Source organism: Monodelphis domestica, chromosome 1 (assembly GCF_027887165.1).
Source record: "Monodelphis domestica isolate mMonDom1 chromosome 1, mMonDom1.pri, whole genome shotgun sequence".
Classification (NCBI taxonomy): domain Eukaryota; kingdom Metazoa; phylum Chordata; class Mammalia; order Didelphimorphia; family Didelphidae; genus Monodelphis; species Monodelphis domestica.
Genome location: NC_077227.1, coordinates 389,331,034 through 389,352,875, shown reverse-complemented (window position 1 = coordinate 389,352,875; position 21,842 = coordinate 389,331,034). Strand labels below are relative to the sequence as shown.

General features: G+C 35.9%; 1 protein-coding gene across 15 annotated transcripts in view; it reads left to right on the top strand.

The window, feature by feature from the left end:
* The window catches only part of UIMC1 (ubiquitin interaction motif containing 1), a 193,473-nt gene that overhangs the window by 140,061 nt on the left and 31,570 nt on the right, over nt 1-21,842 (top strand). For all 15 annotated transcript variants that reach the window (XM_056811650.1, XM_056811651.1, XM_056811653.1 and 12 more), the window contains 3 exons: nt 3,604-3,689; nt 7,315-7,394; nt 11,649-11,817. In XM_056811650.1, the coding sequence (XP_056667628.1) occupies nt 3,604-3,689; nt 7,315-7,394; nt 11,649-11,817 (335 nt within the window). The remainder of the gene's footprint in view (nt 1-3,603; nt 3,690-7,314; nt 7,395-11,648; nt 11,818-21,842) is intronic.

Genomic DNA, 21,842 nt, shown 5'->3' with positions numbered 1-21,842 from the left:
AAGCAAGAAAAACTCTTTGTAAACAGATGAGTCATCCAGCAAAATGAATTCAAATGCTGTCCAGGTCCAGAAATATTTATCTTTTTCTACATCTTAAGCCCTATACCTCTCTGTCAGGAGTTGGGTAACTACCTTTAGAAATGGTAAGTCATTGCATTGATCAGAATTCTTAAATTTTTCATAATTATTTTTCTTTACAATGTGTCTTCTGATTTTGCTTATTTCACTCTGTGTCAATTCATATTACCCAGGATTCTCTGAGACATCTTTTGCATCATTACTTATGTAATAATATTGCATCCAGATACTACCAATTGTTCAGTTATTTCCTTGTTGTCTAAGAGACCTAAGGCCCTCCTTAGATTTCATTTCTTTACTTAAAAGGTATAACAAGCACAAATAGGGTGAGGGGGAGCTTAAAGAACTCCTTAATATCAGATGAGGAATAGCTGTAAGCAAAACTTAACTTCCCAGGAAGGAAAGGAGTAAAAATGGAAGAAAAAATTAGAGTTTTATGAATTTTACACCAAAATGTGTATTCTTAATCCTTCATTGTTCATTTCAGATAGGAGTGAGGCTTATCTCAGGCTTATTCCTCCCACCCCCTACTTCTTGATCTATGTTTGTATGGTCTTCTCACGTCTCAATTATGAGAAATAACAAGTTCTATCTTCTTCCTCTCTCTGCTGGTATATTTGTTTTTACTTTCCCTTCTTATTCCCCTTTTCAAACCCTCAAAACATAACCACATCCAGGACCTCTTTTTATTATTTAATTCCTTTAAAGACATTGAGATTTGGAAGGGACACTTATTTTTTCTCTCTTTGTTAAAATGTTAGCATATTATCATATAGTTTCTTCTAATTACTGAAATAAATTCAGTTTTCCAGATTTCTCTGAACTCTTGTATTTGTATTTCAGAGGTCCTCCTTCGGTCTGGCATTGTCATCAAAAATGCTTAAAAATCTTCCATTCAATTAAAAGTCTTGGGATAGTCCTTGTGATTCTTTTAAGGCTGTGATAGAATCCTATTATTGGCTAGTTGTGATGTCCATGCCTCTGATTGGAGAACACTTCTCTGAGCTGTGGGATTTTAAGAGTTGCCTTTTGGAGGAGGTTGAGTGGTTGGTATTCCCTATTTTGAAGATGAGGCTCTGTCACATGCTCCAGTGGTTATAGCATGTGTAAAATCCTTGGGCTTTTCACACTTTGATACGTAAAAGGAAGTTCTTTGTTCTCTCTGAGTTTACACTTGTGAAAGGGAATCCTTTATTCCCTTTGTCTATCCTGACAGACTAATTTAACTAATTTACTAATTTAACACTAATTAAAGTACCTCACTAGATTGTGAAGACAGGATTAACTCTCCTTTGTCTACCTTTTGATTGAATCAATACAAGATTGAACTATGTGGAGGAGCTCGAAAATCAATTACTGAATTCACACCCTCAGAAACTCAATCAGCCAGGATGAGTATTCACCTCTCCAGAAGATGAATTTTACAAAATTCACACCCTTAGATGAGAACTTAACCTTTAGAAGGTGAGAAGTCAATCCCACAGACACTTTCCCCTGGGCAGTGCTAAGACAATTCCGGAACTGTGATTGGCCCCTGTGAAGAGGGAAAAGGGCAAGAAGTCACCATAAAATCAAGCCCCAAACTCCCTCAGGGGAGATTGTCTTTGAGAAGATAGTCTGAAGAGATTGTCTTCTGGGGAAGAGTCTTCAAGGAAGCTTCACTGGAGACTGTGGCTTGGATCGTGGTCTTGAAGCTCCACTTCAGCTTTAGACTCTGACTCCTGGAATACTTCATTGGGTGAGTGAAAGGCTGACTCCTTTTCTAGTTTCCTAAGAGACTAGCTTTCATCTTGGAGGAGGCCACGTAGTTATTCACCAACCAGCCTTCCTGGTTGAGAGCTAATTAATCTCTGCCTGGATGTACAGACTCGGAGTAAAAATTTAGGTTGATAGGATAGATAACCTCTCTAATTTTTTCACATTTCTCTCTTATATTATTTCATCTCCATTTTGTAAATATTTGTTATTAAATTTCTGAATTGAGGTATAATATATATTGGTGACCATATAATTTCATAAAATTATTGTCCAACCATTAAATTTAACCCTTACAGATAGTGTTATTCCCTTCTCTTCCGGATCCATTCTTGTTCCTCTATATCTTTTCTCACACTGTTTCCTTTTCTTCTCCATCTAGTCAGATCTTTCCAAAAGCCTAGTTCAGATTATGGTGATGAGTCCACATAGGTACTCTGACCAGAAAGTCATACAAAAGGTTGAAAGAATCAAGGAAAACTCTTTGAAAGCTGAGCCAGGCTTTCAAATCAAGGTGGGATTTTGTTAGGGTGGAATAGAAAGGCTGTGCAGCTTGTGCAGCAGCCTAGAAGAATTTCTTTCAGTGATGGAAAATATAGTTTTGGTTGAATTATCAGGCTATTCAAATGGTTTTGGAAGTGGTTATAGCTGGAGAAGGCTTTCTGCTTCCTGTGGGCTCTTTTGCTTTGTTGTGGTGAGCTCTGTGCAGAGCAGATGTAGGTTTTAATAAATGATTATACGCTTTGTCACCAGGAGATAGTTGGAGTAGCAGGCAATGTGGTTTGACTTCAAATTGATTAGCCCATTTTATAAATGTCAGCAAATTGTTTTGTGATGGACCCTTTGAATAGAGCCCTGATGTTATACACAGAGTAAACTGTGCCTGGCTTGAGTTTCTAACAAATGCTTTGAGATGTTTTATTTAGAGAGAGAAATCACTTGTGGTTTCCTATCAGGATTTGGTTATTTATCATGAATCAATGGTGGGTGTTCTCTCTTCTCTGTGGTTCTCAGTTGACATGGGGATTTGTGTTTTTTTGAAAGTGTTTTCTTGCATACTTGATCAAACTAATTGTAAAGCTCAGTGAAGCGGGAAGGGGACTACTCTCAGTGCCTGCATCGCTAAACCACATGTTCTTATGTCAGGAAGAGATTGCATTCCATGAACAGGCAGGGAGAACCAGAAGGTCAGATAGGGAGAAGCCATGCATAGTTAAGCTCTGCACAAAATAGATGCTCAACTTGTGTGGGCAGATTTTTGCTGTAGGGCTGCTTAGAGAATTGTAGCCTATTTTTTGCTGCTTTAGAAAGAAGTATCTTGAGATAAAAAGGAAAATTAACAGCAAGGTGGGAAGAAACTAGTTTTTTTCTCTGAGTGTACAAATCACTGCAGTGTTCAGAATTACCTGAGATAGGCAATATAAAACAAATCTTTGACATCTTTAGAGTGGAGGGGAGATTTTTGACTACTCTACACACAGAGAGTGCATACCCTTCAATCTTCCTTTGTGAATTATCTAAAAGGAGCTCCTTTTTACTTAGTGATTTCTCTGGGACTGAAGTTGGAAGCATGTTTATTTTTTCCACATTTTTCTCCTAGTGTTTCCACTTTCATTTCTCACATTACCATTGGTTTTTATAATGTAGGACTGCAGGTGTTAAGTATTCTGTTACTTTGTATTGCTGGATATTTTTTCACACTGTATTACTTTGATCTTGCTCTCTGATTTATTTCACTGGGAATTTATTTTACTATTGGTTGTTTTACAGCCCCACTGCTCTATGTCTGTTAGCCCGTAAGAGAAACCGAGTTATTGCCAGAGGACACTCAGCAGAGGACATCACTGTCTGCCCAGGTGAGAGCCACCCACTAACTTCACAAATATTTGCATGTTTTCTGCTTTGCTTTCAAAATCCCTTTCAGTACACTTAAAAAAAAATTTTTTTTATTTTTTTAAATAAAACCCTTACCTTCCGTCTTGGAGTCAATACTGTGTATTGGCTCCAAGGCAGAAGAGTGGTAAGGGCTAGGCAATGGGGGTCAAGTGATTTGCCCAGGGTCACACAGCTGGGAAGTGTCTGAGGTCAGATTTGAAACTAGGACCTCCCGTCTCTAGGGCTAGCTCTCAATCCACTGAGCTACCCAGCTGCCCCCCAGTACACTTTTTAAAAGTTCTTTTGTTTGTTTTTCATTTGTAATCCATTTGGTAGACTATTTCTAACTCTGCCAGCCATGTCCTCCTTTTCTTCCAGGGAGGTTTTTTTTTTTTAAGTATTGGAATATGACTTTTATTTGCTTGTTTGCACACCAACCTCTTCAGAGATGCCAGCATAGCACCAGGAATAGAATTTGATTAATTAACTGCAGCTGCAGATCCTATTGGATCTTGTTTGTTGTTTTTGTGTGTCCTACAAAGCTGGACTATGTTATTTGTCATTAAAGAATTATTTACAGTGTTTTTCTTTTTTTTTTCCTTTTTGTTTTTGGTTCATTGTAGTATTGTTGCATAGGAATTCGGGAGACTGAATTTTTACACAACACTGACTTGATTTTTTGTTGATTTCAGATAAGACAGTTAATCTTGCTGATTGCTTCAATGTACCTTTTTATAAATTATAGAACTAAATGAAGTTTTAAAGGAAAACTACATAATAATTAGAATTACCCTAAAGTAGGTTAATTAGTTCCCCATCACTGAGAATAATAATTATATAATATAATTAATATATAACAATAACAATTTTCAATGATAGGAAACTCATTACCTCCCAAAGGTAGTCCTTTCTACTTTAAAATAACTAATTATTATATATGTTATATGATTATTGTGATGATGATAAAGTTGATGATGAAATAAGGTGTCCCAAAAATACTGGTGCAGTTTAAAGCTTTCATATCTTAAGTGCACCATAATTTTTTTTTTTTGAAAATTGTGTGTAGTGTTTTATGGTTTGAGAAGTTCTCATGCAAATTCTCACAGAAACCTGGTAAGGTAGGGATTATATCCCAATTTTGCAGATAAAGAAACTGAGAGTGAGAGAAATTAAGTGACTAGCCTGGAGTCACATAGCTAAGTGCAGGAAATAGAATTCATACTCAGATCTTTTCTTGACTTTGAAGTACACTACTTTATCATGTTCACAACCTAAAAACTACCTCTTTATCATATATTTTCAAATGGAGTTTAGATGACTTCTGCTTTAGGCTTTTTCCCCCCATCCATATCTAGGTGTCATCAGTTTTTGGCTTTTGTTGGGTCCTATTAAGTCAATTAAGGAGACCTTTGCATTTTCTAGTCTTTGTCCTTAGGGACTTAAACAATTGCCATCATAACTTGAGATTATTATCAAGATCTTAATTTTCAGGATTAATAATCTAGGGTTAGAATTTTTTTACTGGATATTTTTGTAGTTTTTTTTTCCATTTGGATAAAATGAGCTTTTTGTAGAAGACTCTACTGCTAATTGCTCTGCTTTTGGCAAGATTATGATCTATGGGAATGTTATCTTTACAAAAAAGAAACTAGTTCTCATTGTTTGAGTGCCACTGTCTTAACTCCAACCCAAGTCACTAATTCCATGATCTAGAACCATGTTGGCAAACCCATGGAACATGTACCAGAGGGGTCTACTCCCCCTTCCCTAATTCGCCTAAGGACATTTCTCAAATGACCCGCTCCTCTACCCGGCAACCCAATGGGAATGCTTCCTTCCTCTCCTGTCTGGGGTAGAGGGGCAGCTCACATGCAGCATGAGAGTGCACTTTGGGTACTCAATCTCTAAAAGATTCACCATCACTGATCTAGAATGTTAGCATCTGACATCATCACAGGCTCTAACGGGGATGAACCTGGAAATAACAATGATATCAAAAGCCACAATTAATGAGAAAGAAAAAGGCAAACACTTCATGACTCAAGTTGGATGACTTTTATGATCATGATTTATTGACATTAGCCTGGTAATTAAGTCCAACTGTTAGCTGACATAAACTGTTTCTGAGAGATTGCAAAGGGTTTTTATTCTCCTAATATTCCTTTTGCTTAAAGAAAGTAAGAAAGCTTCCCTAACTCTGAGAAGCCAAATTCCTAATTTAAAAAATGCGTATGATATGTGTGAATTGATCCTGTATGAGTATTTTGAGCCTTATAGATGAAATATGGAGAGAAAGTTGGCCTTTGTTTTCTGCACCTTATGTAGGATCTGTGGCAGTGCTAAGCCTCTAGCACTACATTAACAGTATGATTACTTTGGGTTATTATTCAGTTAAAACAGCAGTATCATAGCATAGGGCTATTCTGTTGTTTATTTTTCTAGCACTGTATTACCTATGTGGAGTTGACACTCACTTTAGCTGTCATAGGCAAGTATTTTCGTCATTTTTCAAAATCAGAAGCAAAGACTTTTTATGATTGCAGTAGTTCAAGCAGTAATCAGCTCTTGCCTAGGAAGAGACTGACTGTCTCTTCTCATAACACTTTTCAGTAAAACCTGACAAAGAAGATGCTATAGTATATATACATCAAGCTCTATTTTCTGCAACACAGTGAGGAATAGGATACTCAAATATTCTGGCTAATAACGTTTCTGGGTAATTACCAATTTCATAATATTAGCATACTTAATATTAAAACTGTACTGACCACAATTTAATCTTAGTTTGAGGTAAGAAAGAGTCTTACTACATCATCATTATGTGTATTAATTGTCATTGTACTTGATAAAATTCTAGATAACAGAGAAATTATTTACTTTGTATATTGATACAGACCTCTTTGTCCTAACTTGTTTACTACTTTGCCTAGTGTAGGTAGAATATAATAAACACTTGTGTATGTGTGTACATACATACATACATTATATATATAAAATTGCTTATATATGTATGGGTGCCAATTATCATGCTAAGTGCTTTGCAAATTGTATCTCATTTGCTTCTCACAATAACCCTTTGAAGTAGGTGCTATTTATTATCATCCTCATTTACAGATGAGAAAACTGAGACAAATAGTGATTAAGGGACTTGCCCAAGATCACACATCTAGTAAATGCCCAAGAATGGATTAGACCATAAATTTTCCTGAATCTATGCTTAGAATTCTAGTCATTGCACCAGCTATTTCTTAAAAGGTAGATGCACAGGTGAGAACCACATAAGGAAGATGCAGTAGCTTTATTCAATTTGCCTTTATTTTGGGTTAGTGTCTGTTTTCTACAAATCCCCACATCATTTTTTAGTAACTCCCTGCTATACCTTTAACTTCAGCAGCAATATGAGTAACTTATATTGACTGAATAAAGGTATGTGTGTATATAGGTAAAAACAGTCTTTCATATGCTTATAGTGCTGTTAATAATCCTTAGAGAAAGTATAATTGATTTGTAGACAGTGACAACACAGCAGAATGAAACTGAACTATCTAATAAAATCTGAGTTTGGAGAATAGAAATAATGTCGAAGAGTTTGTTCTTTTGTTGCAGAGACTCAACTAAGTCCATCTGAAGTTCTTGTATTTGAGAGAGAAGAGGCATGCCTGGCTAGTAAAGAAAGACCTGTTAAGGTAAGAGCAGTGAAGTCAGGTAAGGAGCATATAAGACTCTTATAATTTCTCTTCTAAAATTTTTTTAGTGCTTTCTACTTACGTAACCCATCTCGGAAGCAACATTACCTTTGACTTCTCAGAGAAGATACAGTAGAACTCTGTAGTTTATGGGCCATTCCCATTGGCATACTATTAAGAAATAGTGTGGTATAATGAAAAGAGCTAACTTTTGGACTGTGAATTAGGAGAACTTTGCTCTGTTGTTGACTAGCTGTGCAACTTTGGGCACGTGTCATTCCCTTCATGGGGATCATTTTCATCCTCTGATGAGATTGCATTTTATAATTTCTAAGGTTTCTTTCAGCTCTAAGATTTTATATTTGGTAGTTGGGAGGAGAAATTCCTTTTGGGTAACTCCCTTGTACATTGCTGCTAAAAATATATTTACTAGGATGAACAATTTCAGATTAAAGTCAACATTTTTTTAACAAATTAATTTCCATTGTTATCCTTTTTTTTTAAAAGCCTTCCCTTCTGTCTTAGAATCAATACTAAATATTATTCTAAGGCAGAAGAGCAGTTAGGGCTAGACAGTTGGGATTAAGTGACTTGCCCAGGGTGGTATAGCTAGGAAGAGTTTGAGGCCAAATTTGAACTCAGATCCTCTCAACTCTCGACTTGGTCCTCTATCCACTGAGTCATCTAGGTGCCTTGGTATCTTTTGTTTTTAACAACAATGCCTTTCCCAGGGTATCCATCCCACAGAGGTAGTCCTCATTATAAAGAACTCAAAAGAGAGAGAAAAAGAAATTTAATAAAATTAACCAATACACTAAAAAGAATCCAATATTTTCTGTAGTGTCTGTATCCATGATCCCTCACTCTGCAAGGAAAAAAAATGGCAATACTTTAAACTATATTGGAATTTTATTTTAAATCTTGATGTCTGATGACAGCCTGAGCCCCCCCAAAAATGAAGACATGGTAAAAGTTAGCTTCTTTTTTTCATGAATACCATTCCTGTCTTATGAAACATCTTCAGTAAGAAAAATGCAACTGCTGCAATAACGGAATCTAATACAAGTTCCTTCTTCTGATCAAGACTCCCTTCGTATGTACTTGTGACTGTCAAAGAAATGTGACCATTAGTAAGTTCCATCAGTATGCTTTAGACATGTGAGGCTGTGACAGCAGGATCTGTGAATGAAATAAATTTGTTCTCATATTATAACAAAAATTTCATTGTATTATATGCCTACTTGTTTTGTCCTGGGCTACTTTGAAGTACCTTAGAGAACAGAAATCCCCTTTCTATTATGTCTCTTTTTTAATACTCTAGGTTTCTTACAGCTATTTTTGTAGCAATGAATTAGATCTCTTCTCTAGTTTCTGCTTTAGGTAGCCACACAACCACTTCTTTCATTAATCATTCACACAAACTGCTATATTAGAACATGATCTGTCACTCCTGGAAATTGACAGACTCCTGATGTGGAGAGGTAGTATTTGAAAATGTCATTTCATATAGCATAGTGCCCATTCACAGATCCTGCTGGGCAATATAAATATGATTTCTGGACCCTTATCCCTCTGAGTGATCTGAGTTTTTTGCATTCTGGATTGTTAAAAATTACTTACGTCATCCTGACACATGGAAGTCCTTTCAAGCCTTGAATTAATCAAAGATGATTCCCTATACAACCACAATTGCAAAGGACACTGCTCTATGTGGGTCAAAGAACATGAACCCTGTTTAGAATTTATAGTGCGTATATATGCATCATTATATGTCAGAAGAATGTGACTCTGGTGTGTGTTTACTTCCCTCAATATCTTGAAAGGTTCCAGTAAGAGAAGTGCAACTTCTTAATTATTGTGAACCAGTTTCTTAATAAGTTTTAAGTTATTAGGGCTATGGAAGGAGGCCCTTTAAACTTTTCATATGTGCCCAGGTAAGGATAATGAAGATCAAAAGTGCAAAGTGTCTCATCTGAACATGGACCATTGAATGTCTTGTGTGATATGTATTCCTGCCATACCACTCTGTAATGTACTGTGATTGTTCAGTGACATCAGATCACAAATATCAGAAAACTACTTTGACAGCATCTCTGAAGTAGCTGAGAAACTAGCCCTTGAACTGAGATCACTCTCAATTTGTTTTCCTATCAGAGTCACGTTCATTTTCTGAACATTGTACTTGGAAACTTGTCTTTCATGTGCTAGATTAGTTCCCTCTTCTCCAGTGATGTCAGTGGAAGCTACTCAGTTAGGCTAACAGTTAAGATGGTAAATAAAAAAAGAAAATTTTGTATGGTGATAGACCTAGATAATAAATCATTTGCACAAAGAACTGAAAAACATTCAAGAGTTTTTAAAATTGTTTTTTAAAGAAATTTCACTGCAGTGGACTTTTTGGAGCCAGAATGTAAGGGTCAACCCCTTAGTAGGTTTTATCACAGTGTCTTCTTATCTCTTTTGAGAGACAGTTATGTCATATAAACTAATAGTATCTCTGTCAAGACTGAGTTTTCCAACTACATGGTCTTAATAATTTTTGTTACATTTTTCCCTCTTCAAATTTCTCTGTGGTAGTTAATATTTAAACAGATCTTTTTAATGGTGCTAGAAAGAAATATTTTTAATATAAAAATGTTCAGAAATCTGGATTGCCAAAGAACGTAATTGGAAGTGCCCTAGTATTTACAGTAAGGCAATAATAGACAGACTTCTTCTTGAATACATTAATAGTTGAAGGCACATTCTCTGCATTTTAGACAGCTGGTTATGAATGCAAAGTGAATAGTTCTGGGTGTATCTTCTAGTGAAATGCACGGCACACAACACAAGTGTGTTTAGTGAACTTTGAATGCTAAGTAACTATTGGTGATGGCTACCAAATTCTGAGGCGATCAGAACTGCTTGCATATTGTTACAATATAATTGATTTTGTTTCTCAAATAAGGTTTAATATATTGTGGCATATTTCCCACTATTTCCCACTGGCATCTCTAAACAGAATGAGAAACCTAGGAGAGAAGGATGCCCAAGAACCAGTGTTGGGAAGAGATTGCAGATCTTCCTTTTTCAATTAAGTGATTCTGTTCTGTTCTTTAAATATTGAGACACTTCTAAGGGTCTGTAGAAAATAGTTTCATATAGGAACATTCTATTTATAGTAGAAGGGACTTGAATTACCTAGATGAACCATCTCAGTTTATAGACAAGGGAGCTGGGATTGCAGAGAAGAGGACAGAGGGAGATCAGAAATTTGTCCAAAGTCCTATAAAGAAATATTCAGTAGACTCAAGATTTGAACTCAGGCCTTCTGATTCCAAATGAACTAATCTTTTTGAATGGTCTTTTGTTTTCCCCACTTAATTTCAGTTCATAAATAATGCAGCTTATTTTGGAGTTGGCCTGATTTTATAGCCCAAAATGGCAATTTGGCTTATCTGGATTTTCATTCCATTTTATCTGTGAGCTCATTTTGTTTCTAGACCAGAGAAAGATTCCCCCCCCCCCTCCTGTGAGGTATTGTAGCAGTACAGGTGATCCTTGCTCTAAATGGAAATGGCGGATATCCAGGGCAGCCTCAATATTGATTGGCTGGGACATGCTGTCCTTGGAAACAAGCATTAGGGAGTTGTGCTGCAGTGCTCACTCATGCTGCTGAGTTAATAACTGCAAAGTTCCCAGCTCTGACCTGTACAGGTGAGGAGTAAGCATTATAAGAGGAATAACAGCTACACGACCATGATGATAAGAGCTCACATTTCTTTAGGGCTGAAGGTTTGTAAAATGCTCTCCTTGCAAAAACCCATCAAGGAGGTAGTATATTATCACCCATACTTTGTGGAAGGGGAAACTGAGGTCTAGAGGAGCAAAATGACTTGCCCCAAACCACAAATCAGAATTTGAACACAGATCATCTTGTTTAAGCCCACTCTTTTCCACCACACTATTCTATCTCTGAAAAATGTGTTAGGAGTGAAAAATAAAGGCAGTTTAATTTTCCTATAAATGTCATTCCCTCCCAAATCAACCCCCTCCTACTCCCCCCCCCCAAATAAAAGGTTATAAACTCCTCTAGTTCAAGGATTGTGTCACTTTCATTTTTGTGCCCCAGGGCCTAGCACTGGGTCTGGCATGTAATGGCTCTCATATGTGTATTGAGTTGAATGAGTGGGAAACACTTAGAATTACTTGATTTATTCATTGAAGGTATTGTGATTCCTTTTTTGTGATAATTATATTCTTTGTGTCCTTCAGGCTGCTGTCAATGAAAATATTGAGAAAGAAATGTCTGCCTCCATCTTCTCGGCTCATATCCAGGTGTCCTGCCCAATGTGTGACCAGGGTTTCCCACCCACAGAAATTGAGCTGCATGCCATGTATTGCAATGGTTTAGTGGGGGAGGAGGAAAGCAGAGACTCACCAGGTCAGCCAAACCCTGATTTCTCTGAGCTTCTGCCAGAGAATCTCTTTGTTATTCTTCTCTTCTTGTCCCTAGCCACTGTTATAAACTTTTCTGAGAAATGTTTGTAAGTACAGAATTTTATGTGAAAAGAGTGGTTAAAAATGCTTGACTGGATTTAAAAAAAAATTTTTTTTAGCCATGGGATGTATATATGTGACCAGATTTGCAGATGCCAGTGCTTAAACCTTTACTAGCTTTACATATGTATTCTCTCATTTTTCTTGTGCTTCTGCTTCTTAAAGGGGTTTTCTGAGACAGACCAGATCTGCATAAAATATCTCAGATCCATTCTCAGGCATCTTTGCTTCAGAATATCTGAGATTGTTTTGTAATCTAGGGCAATATATGTGAGAATCAACAGATTATACAGAGGTGGTTGTTTTTTTCTGGTAATTTCAATTGCACGTACCATATTCTCTAGCCCTTTGGCACGTGGGGAGCTTTTGCCAAAGATAGGCCAAACACCATGGCATTGGGATGGTTGTGTCTCTCAGTTTCTTTTGAAACTCCATTAGAACCTGAGGGACAAATTCAACTTTAAAAAATTACTCTTTTGGTTGTGTTTAACCAAGTTAAAACTGATGCAGACTAGCAGGTGAATAAATGTCATGCTCATTACTACCCATTTCTTCTTTATATTCTAATCAGAGGAACCTAACAATCTACACCATCTTGTATCCTTCCCCACTTCTCTGTTCCCACTGCCATCCACTTGTCCAGCCCTTGTGCCTGCCCATCCATCTGAACTAGAATAGAAACTTCTTCATGCCTTCCCTTTTCTCTCCAGCCTCCACATCTAGCCTTTGTTTTGCTTGCTACCCAATAGTCCTTCTTCTGAGTACACCAATAGTCCTTCTTCTGAGTACAGATGGCCATGTTACTTCTAGGCTCAAAAATTTCCAGTGAATGCTTGTTTCTTACCAACAATCAGTACCTGCTATGTGACAGGGAGCACTGAACAGGCTCTGGGGACACACAAAAGTGGCATAGTTCATTCCTTCAAAAACCTAGGAACTTACTGTTATCTTCATAACCTGGCCTCAATTTACTTCTGAATGCTTAGTGCACATTCTTTCCTTTCATTCTACCATGGTTGTCTAAATTAACTAGTGTTCTTAGTGTTCCTCACTCACAGTATTTCCTATTTCAGTGTCTCCACACTAGATTTCTCACTCACCTGTAATTTACTGTATTCTCACATACATCTATTTCACAAAGTCCTTTGTCTCTCCCCTCCCTCCCTCCCTCCCTCCCTCCCTCCCTCCCTCCCTCCCTCCCTTCCTTCCTTCCTTCCTTCCTTCCTTCCTTCCTTCCTTCCTTCCTTCCTTCCTTCCTTCCTTCCTTCCTTCCTTCCTTCCTTCCTTCCTTCCTTCCTTCCTTCCTTCCTTCCTTCCTTCCTTCCTTCCTTCCTTCCTTCCTTCCTTCCTTCCTTCCTTCCTTCCTTCCTTCCTCTCTTTCTCTCTTTCTCTCTCTCTCCTTACCTATCTCTCTCTCTCCCTTCCTTCCTTTCTCTCTTTTCCCCTCCCCTTCTCTCTTTCTTTCTCCTCTCCATCCCTCCCTCCTAAACCTAGTTACCTACCTAGGAAGTGTCTAAGTTTAAATCTTAGGATCTCCAATCTCCTCCTAAGTACTGAGTCACCTATCTGTATCCCTCTGAGGCAAATTTAGATCTGCACATTAACCTTTTCTGAGCCCTTTAGCTCCTGGGCCTACTCTGCCTCTATTTCACCCCCTTCCCCCATTCTTGTCTCTATATGTATACACTTTTACCTACCTTTCCATCCTTCTTCCTCAAGGGTTGGCAAACTACAGCCCAATGCCTAAATCTAGTCCTCCACCTACTTTTGTATAGGACCAGCTAAAAATGATTTTTATATTTTAAATACAATAAAATTATTATAAAACTGTAAAAATCATTATTAGCTTCCTAGCATGTACAAAAACAGACTGTAGCCATACTTTGTTGCCCCCTGTTCTTTCTACTGCAACATAAAAGTTCTAGGATTTTCCATATATTCTATAACTGAACCTTAAAGAGCACTAGACCTTGCCATCTGCCCTGAAGCTGAACCCTTCATATGTACTGTTTCTCCATGAGAGTGTGAGTTCCTTGAGAACAGGAAGGTCTTGCTTGTTTGAATCCTTGGCACTTAGAAAAGTATTTGGAACATAATAAATATTTTTTCATTCACCTATCTATATCTTAATTTGTATATGCATATGTGCTTACATGTATAGTTTCCATATGTATTTGGAACTTATATTGATAATAGTGTACTGTTAGATTTTATTGAGTAAGGCATTGATATGGTCAGACCTGCCTAAGGAAAATCACATTGACAGCTATTCAGGGGCTAGATCAGAGTGGTGAAAAACATCTTTTGCTTGTCATTCAAAACCTTCAATTTGGCACCATCCTATATTTTAAGCCTTTCATATTATTCTTTTATATACTGAATGCTCTAGTTAAATTACTTTCTTCCTCCTGACATCCCTTATGTTTTCCTACATTTGTGCTTTGGATATTTTTGTTTCTAACCTCTGCTCTCCCCCTTGCCTGTTGAATCTCATATGCCATTTTGCTTATATCTAACATACTTATAAATTATGGTTAAATGTTTCCTATCCAGCTACCAGACTTTGGGTTTGTTTGTTTGTTTTTTATAGTATCATGAGATACAGTATAAAGAGAACTGGATTTGTATCAACCAACAAAATTTAGTGCCTACTTCATGCTAGGCTCTAGGCATACCATTACAAAAATTGCAGTTCCTGTCATTAAGAAACTTAAATTCTTTAGGAGAGAAAGATATACATATATAATTAGAACAAAGAACAAAAAAATTAGTCAAAGCAAACATAAGCTAATTTTGAGGAGAGTAGGAGAGAAGATATGGTACTGGGGTTCTGAACCTGGCTTCTTATTACCAATTTAGGCAGCATTTGTAAAAATGAAATATTAGATGACTAAAAAAATTTTCTATCAGCTCTACTTATGATCTGAACTTTGTATCTCACTTCACATAGTACCACACCCAGGATTTTGTACAGAATAGTTTAATTGTTGAGTAATGAATAAAGTGAACTTAACTTATTGACCCTTGAAAATACCACTTTCTTTGTTGTTTCTCCTTTGTAGGGGGAGCAAAAAATTCCCTCCAAATGAATATAAGCCTACTCTCCAAAAGAAAATAGAACAGCTAAACATACTGCTTTCTGTCCATACTATAGACATTTGAGAGTATTTGCTGCATTTTTCAGTGTGCTTGACTTTTACTAATTTAGAGGGGGCTAATATTTCAAATTGTGTCATTAAAAAGCACTTGAAAAGGGTAAGTTAAATTGCCAGGAAGGAAAGGCAGAATTCTCAACTTCTGCTGAAGTAATACTACTTATTCATTAAATAAGGAAGTGCCTACACATGTGGTCTTTCATACATAATGAAATTTGAGGAACTTAATCAGGACAGACAGGAACATTTTGGGGTATGACTCCAGTTGGGACTTGATGTAGAATAAACAGAAATGAATGATATTTTATCTTAAATTTTATGGATTTAAATATAATCTTCATTTTAAGCTTCCACAATATGGTGCATTACCTACTCCCTTCACATATATAATGTTCTAACTATACTGGACTGGTAGCTATTAAATGATGCCATTAAGTCATATCCCATTACCATGCGTTCATGCAGGTTAATCTAACTACTATACCTGGAACCCAGTCCTTATTCATTGCTGCCTCATCTGATCCTTCAAAACATACCTTGGACATTTCCTCCTCCATGAAGTTTTTCCTCATCCCAACTGTTCCATTGAAAATAATATCTTTCTCCTCATATTTTCCTAGAACAGTTTGTCTGGATCTCTTCTTAAATCTTATTGCATTTTGCCTTGGGCTATATTTTTTTATGTTATTCCAACAAGTTCTTTTGACATCAGAGGCTTATAGTTCATTTTGATATCTCCATCCCTTAGGCTATGCCTTACACATAGTAGGTGCTTAATAACAGTTGAATTTAAGTGCACAAAAACACTTGAGAGGAGGATAACCATAGGAAGATGAGGGTGTCGAGCATGCTCACAAAGGCAGATTGTTAATCTGCTTGTTTGGTGATCCTGAGCAGAGAGGTCCAGAGATCAATAAGTTTCAGTTACATGCTCCAAGATTAGGTTAGTTTTTTCAGATCAGGATTAATGTGGATCAAGGAAGAGCTAACATGAAAAAAAAACAAAAATCCACCTTAACACTGCTACCCTTCCCTTCCACACTGAGTTTCTTGTAACATAGCGTTCAAGCTTTATTCTCCATAGCTGTCAGGCACCTTTTACCAGCTTGAAATTTGTTCTTAATCTTATTCTCCTCCACTCAAAATAAAGAAAAACCCAGCAGTTTCACATACTTGACCTTCAAATTGACTTTGAGCTTGTATCCTTGTTTCAGAATCTTCTTACAACCAAATGTAAATCTTACTTCCTCTGAACCCTTTAACCTTAGCAGCAGGAATCTAGTATATTGATAGCATAATACAGAATAGAATCTAAATGATGTGTTCAGTGTCTTCATAACCCATTCAGAGAAAGTACTTCAGGTTCTCCTTATTCCTCTGGGCCCAGGGTCAGTAACCTAATCTCTGCTTTTTAATTGGTTTTATACTCCGGGTCTAAAGGACCATTTAAACCATTATAGACTTAAATGTTTCCTCTTATAAGAGGAATCTTCAAGTATTTAATTCTATTTCTTCAGTAGCTTTGAACTTAGTCTCCTAGGCATTCAGTTGAAGAAGAAGCCCACTATATCATATTAGCACTGATTTCTTTGCAAGGAAGGTTAGGTGCATTGGTAGTTTTTTAAAAATGATTTTAACTTATTTTTCTTTTTTTTTTTAATGGAAATTTCTGCTGGTAACTTTTGTGTTTATAACCACTTCATTTCCTAATATATTTCTCTTTCATATCCTTTCCCCATAGGATTGTTCTTCATAATGTACAATAAAGGTGAGGGTAGTTTAGTAAAACTAACTAATATATGCAATATTCCATACCCATAATCCTCTGCCTCTGCAAAGATGAGGGATTCATTCTCTTCTTTCTTCTTTGGAAATAGGCTTGGATATTATCATCTCATAGCATTCAGTTTTGGTCATTCTGTTGTTTTTTCCATTTACAAGTTTACATTTCCACTGAAGCCATTATACATATTGTTGTCCTGGTTCTATGTATCTCATTTTGTATCCGTTCATTTAAGTCTTCACATGCTTTTCAGTATTCTTCATATTCATTTCTTATAAAGTAATATTCCACTACATTCATAGTTTTTTTAGCCATTCTCCAACTGATGGAATCTGCTTTTTTTATAGTTCTTTGCTATAACAAAAAGTGTTATTATAAATAATATATATAATATGCTATTTTTCTTTTTATCAGCCTTTTCAGAGAATATGCCTAGTGGGAACTGTGGATTTAAGGATATAAACATTTCAGTCCTTTTCTCTGCATAATTCCAAATAGCTTTCTAGAATGATTGGATCTGTTAAAATTTTGTGTAATAGTGTTCCTGTCTTCCTCCAACCCCTCCATGTAGACGTTCCACATCTTGGCATCTTGAGGGTTATAACATTTGTTTTTTCAGTCAGGTCATAAGTATTTGAAGAATCTTTTTTCAAACCTACTTACTCTTTTCTCTAATACAGTCTTTATAGTTTTCATCAGAATTTGATTACTTTTTCTACTCAACAAACACACCAGATTGTTGGACTCAGTAAATCAGTGTTTAGTAAGCCTGAGAATATAAAATTACTTGAAGAAGAGCTTACTGCTTGGAAAACTAGACCACAATAAGTTTAAAGTAGATAGGTGATCTTTTAGAGAGAGAGAGAGAGAGAGAGAGAGAGAGAGAGAGAGAGAGAGAGAGAGAGAGAGAGAGAGAGAATCAGAATAGGCATATTTCACAAGTTATCACAGAAGATAAAATTAATCATTTCAATTACATAACATGAAAATTCCCTGGAACACACAATTAATGCAACTGGGATTTGAAAAGAGGCAATTGATTGGGGAGAAAAATCTTCGCATCAAATATTTGAGATAAAAATTTTAAATCTAAGACATATAAGAAATAAGCACAAATTTTATAAGACCAAGACTGTTTTTTAAAGATAAGTTGGCAAGATACAAATTGTTCTCAAAATAATTATAAACTATTAGCAACCATTGGAAACATTGCTTCACATCAATAAAAATAAGTGAATGTAGTGATGCACTATGTCATACAGAGCAAACTATTAGAGATGACAAAAGAATAGTCAGTGTTGGAGAAGTATGAGAAAATAGGCAAACTTGTACATTGTTGGTAGAACTGAGAACTGATCTCACCATTTTGGAAAGCAGTTTGGAATTGTGTTAAGAAAGTGAGTAGGGGGCATCTGGATGGCCCAGTGGATTAAGAGCCAGGCCTAGGGATGGGAGGTCCTAGGTTCAAATCTAGCCTCAGACACTTCCTAACTGTGTGACCCTGGGAAAGTCACTTGACCCCCATTGCCTAACCCTTACCACTCTTCTGCCTTGGAACCGATACATAGTATTGATTCCAAGACGGAAGGTAAGGGTTTAAAAAAAAAAAGTGACTAATATGTCCAGACTCATAGATGCCACTATGAAAGTCAGTGATAAAAGTAAAAGTCTCATAGATAGCAAAGTATTTAAAGCAGCATTTTTTTTAAATAGGTGCAGAGAACTGGTAACAAAGCAGGTCTCTACAAGATGGGGAAAGGCTAACCAGATTGTGGTCATGGATTTAGAGGTTGAAAGATTCTCAGTGATCAGTCTGAGTCTTTCATTTTATAGATGAGGAAACTAAAGTCTAGAGAGGTAAAGACACTTTTCCAAAGCCATAGAAATAATAACTCATAGCTGAGATTTGAACTCATTCATATTTTCTAACTCCAAATCCAGCATTCTTTTCCCACTGTTTTGCTCTTCCTTTAAAGGAATTTTACCATAAGAAATAATAAATGGTGATGAATAGAGAGAAGCATGGCAAGACTTATTAATTGAAAAGTAAGTAAGCAGAACCAGGAAAACAAAAGATATATCACCGCTACAGTGTAAATGAAAAGAACAGTGACAGCAAAGCAGCTGAAACTGAGCGTTTGTGATGTTAGAATAACCAAGCTTGAGCCAAAGAGGAGGCAGAAGAATACATCTCCTTCCACTTCTTTGCAAAAAGATTCTGGATAGTGAATACTGCATATAAGTGTGATTGGTTAGTTTTGTTGAACAAAAGATATCAATTAAAAATGTTTTAGATAAAAATATACTTTTAAAAAATCCCCTAATTTCTTCTCTACTTCCTTTTCTTATCTGTTATTTCCTAGCCTCCTTTTCTATAATATAAACTCCAAACTTCTTAGCTTGGCATTCCAGGACTTCTATAATATGACTGTAACCTACTCCTCTTAACACAGTCTTTACTTTAGCCAAACTGAATCATTCATTGTCAAGCAAACATAAGTAAACTTTACTCACCTCTCCTCTTCTCTCCTGTCTTTCCCCACACCTCCAGCCCAATTCCCAGTACCTTTGTTCATGCTTTTCTCTACATCTGGAATGACCTTCTCCACCTCTCTAAATGCTTATCCTTTAAAGCCCAGCTCCTCTATGATTCTCCCTGCTAAGCTGTAAGTAAATTCTTTCTCCTCCTCAACTCTTTTCTTGTTTCTCTTATGTACTTTCTCTTCTGTTTTATATTGTAACTATGTATGTACAGATCTTATCTCACCTAATAAATTATAGGATCTCTCAGGATAGGGAATTAATTTATTGTATTTCATAGAATCTGAGCTAGAAGAAGGGTCTTCCTCATGTAGTCCAACCTAAGCAAGAATTCCTTGTCTAACCTTTAACAGGTTGTATAGCAACTTCATAAAGACCATCAGTGAGAGGAAATCATTTCACCTGAAGATATACCCATTCCATTTTTTATAGCTTTAGTTGTTAGGATTAGTGCTATATTTTTCTTTACATTATCTACATTTCCAAATATATACTATCTCCTTCACTTCCTAGGGGCAGTCTCTTAAAACAAATAATAAAAAAGAAAGGGGGAAACTTGGTTCATCAAAATTAGCCAGCATAATAGTTTAACAATATATGAAGCATTACACACTCAAAGTCAGGGATGTACTGTAAATATTTAATATTTGGCTCTCTGGGGAAAGAAATGCATGCATTGACACATTTTTAAGGTTAATATGAATTATTAACATTTTCTTCATCACTTTAAGTCTAGAAAATCAACAAAACAATAACTTAAGCTTTGATTTATTCCATTTGTCAGTTTCTAAGGTGAACACTATAAATTTAACAACTGTTCTCAAGAGCCTGTTTTGAGCTGACCCTAGCATACTCCTGTTTAATACCTTCTCATTTCTATTTCAGGTCAAGTTTTGTCATTATAATTTAAAAATATACAGTTTTGATTGTTTTATTCTTTCCATTTTGTCACAGTATTAGCCTTTAGTCCTCATATTGACATATATTGTGCTTGCAGTTCATAAAATCCCAAAATCTTTTTTTCTTAAAGCAGGGTATTTTTTCTTCTTTTTCAATTCCACATTCTTTCCTTCCTTCTCTCCCTTCACCCATCCAATGAGATGATAAGAAAAATAAAACCTATTACAAATATGTATAGTTATACAAAATAAACTTATGTATTAGCTAGGCCTATGCTTCTCCCCCCCTCACCGTTTCCTCCCTTAACCCCCCCTCCCCACTGAACAAAAAAGGAAGGGAAAAAACACTTCACTCTGCACTCTGAGTACATCAGATTTCTAGCTGAAACTGGAGAGTATTCACCATGAGTCTTTTGGAATTGTAGTGGGTCATTTTGTTGATCAGTTTCTAAGTCTTTGAAAGGCTATCGTCTTTATAATATTGCTATTTCTTTGTAGATCACTCTCCCTATTTTGCATTTGTTCTTTCAAGTCTTCCAGAATTTTTCTGAAACCATCCCCTCCATCATTTCTTATAGTACACTAATATTCCATCACAAATAACTTTTCCAACCATTCCTCAAATGATAGGCATCCCCTCGATTTCTGTTTCTTTGCAGCTACAAAAAGAACTATAAATATTTTGTAGATATGGGTTCTTTTAGTAGTTTCATTGGTATGACAGTGAATAAGTAAATTAGGAAGTAGTATAATTTTTATTACAGTGGCTCAATCTACCCATGAACAATTAATATTTCTCTAATAGTTTAAATCTGTATTTGTGTGAAAATTATTTTTTAATTGTGTTAATTTAGTTTCTGTGTCTTGGTAGGTATATTCTCAGACATTTAAACTGTCTGCAGTTATTTTAAATGGAATTTCTCTTTTCATCTCTTCCTGCTAGGTTTTGCTGGAAATGCATAGAAATGCTAATGAATTATGTGGGTTTGTTTTGTATCCTATAACTTTGCTATTTGATTAGTTTTTTAATTGATTCTCTAGGGTTCTCTGAAGCAGACCATTATGTCATCTGCAAATAGTTACAGTTTGTTTCCTTGTTGCCTGTTCTTACTCCTTTAATTTCTTTTTCTTGTCTTCTTACTATAGCTTGCATTTCTAGAACATTGAATAATAATAATGATAATAGACATACTTGTAAATAATAAACATATAATTATTATAGTTATATATGTCAAATATATAATTATATACTGGGAGCATTATAAATTAATATAATTACTATGCTATAATAAAAACAATTTTTATGAATTTTATTGGAAAGGCTTCTAGTTTATCCCCATTACAGATAATGCTTGTTCTTGGTTTTAGAAAGATACTACTTAGTATTTTAAGGAAAGCTCCATTTATTCCTGTGCTTTCTAGCCAGAAATACAGTTACACTAAAATATAGTACAATATATGAGGTATTGGTCTTGTATTTTGCCAAAAGCCTTTTCTGTATCTATTGAAATAATTATGTGGTTGCTATTTT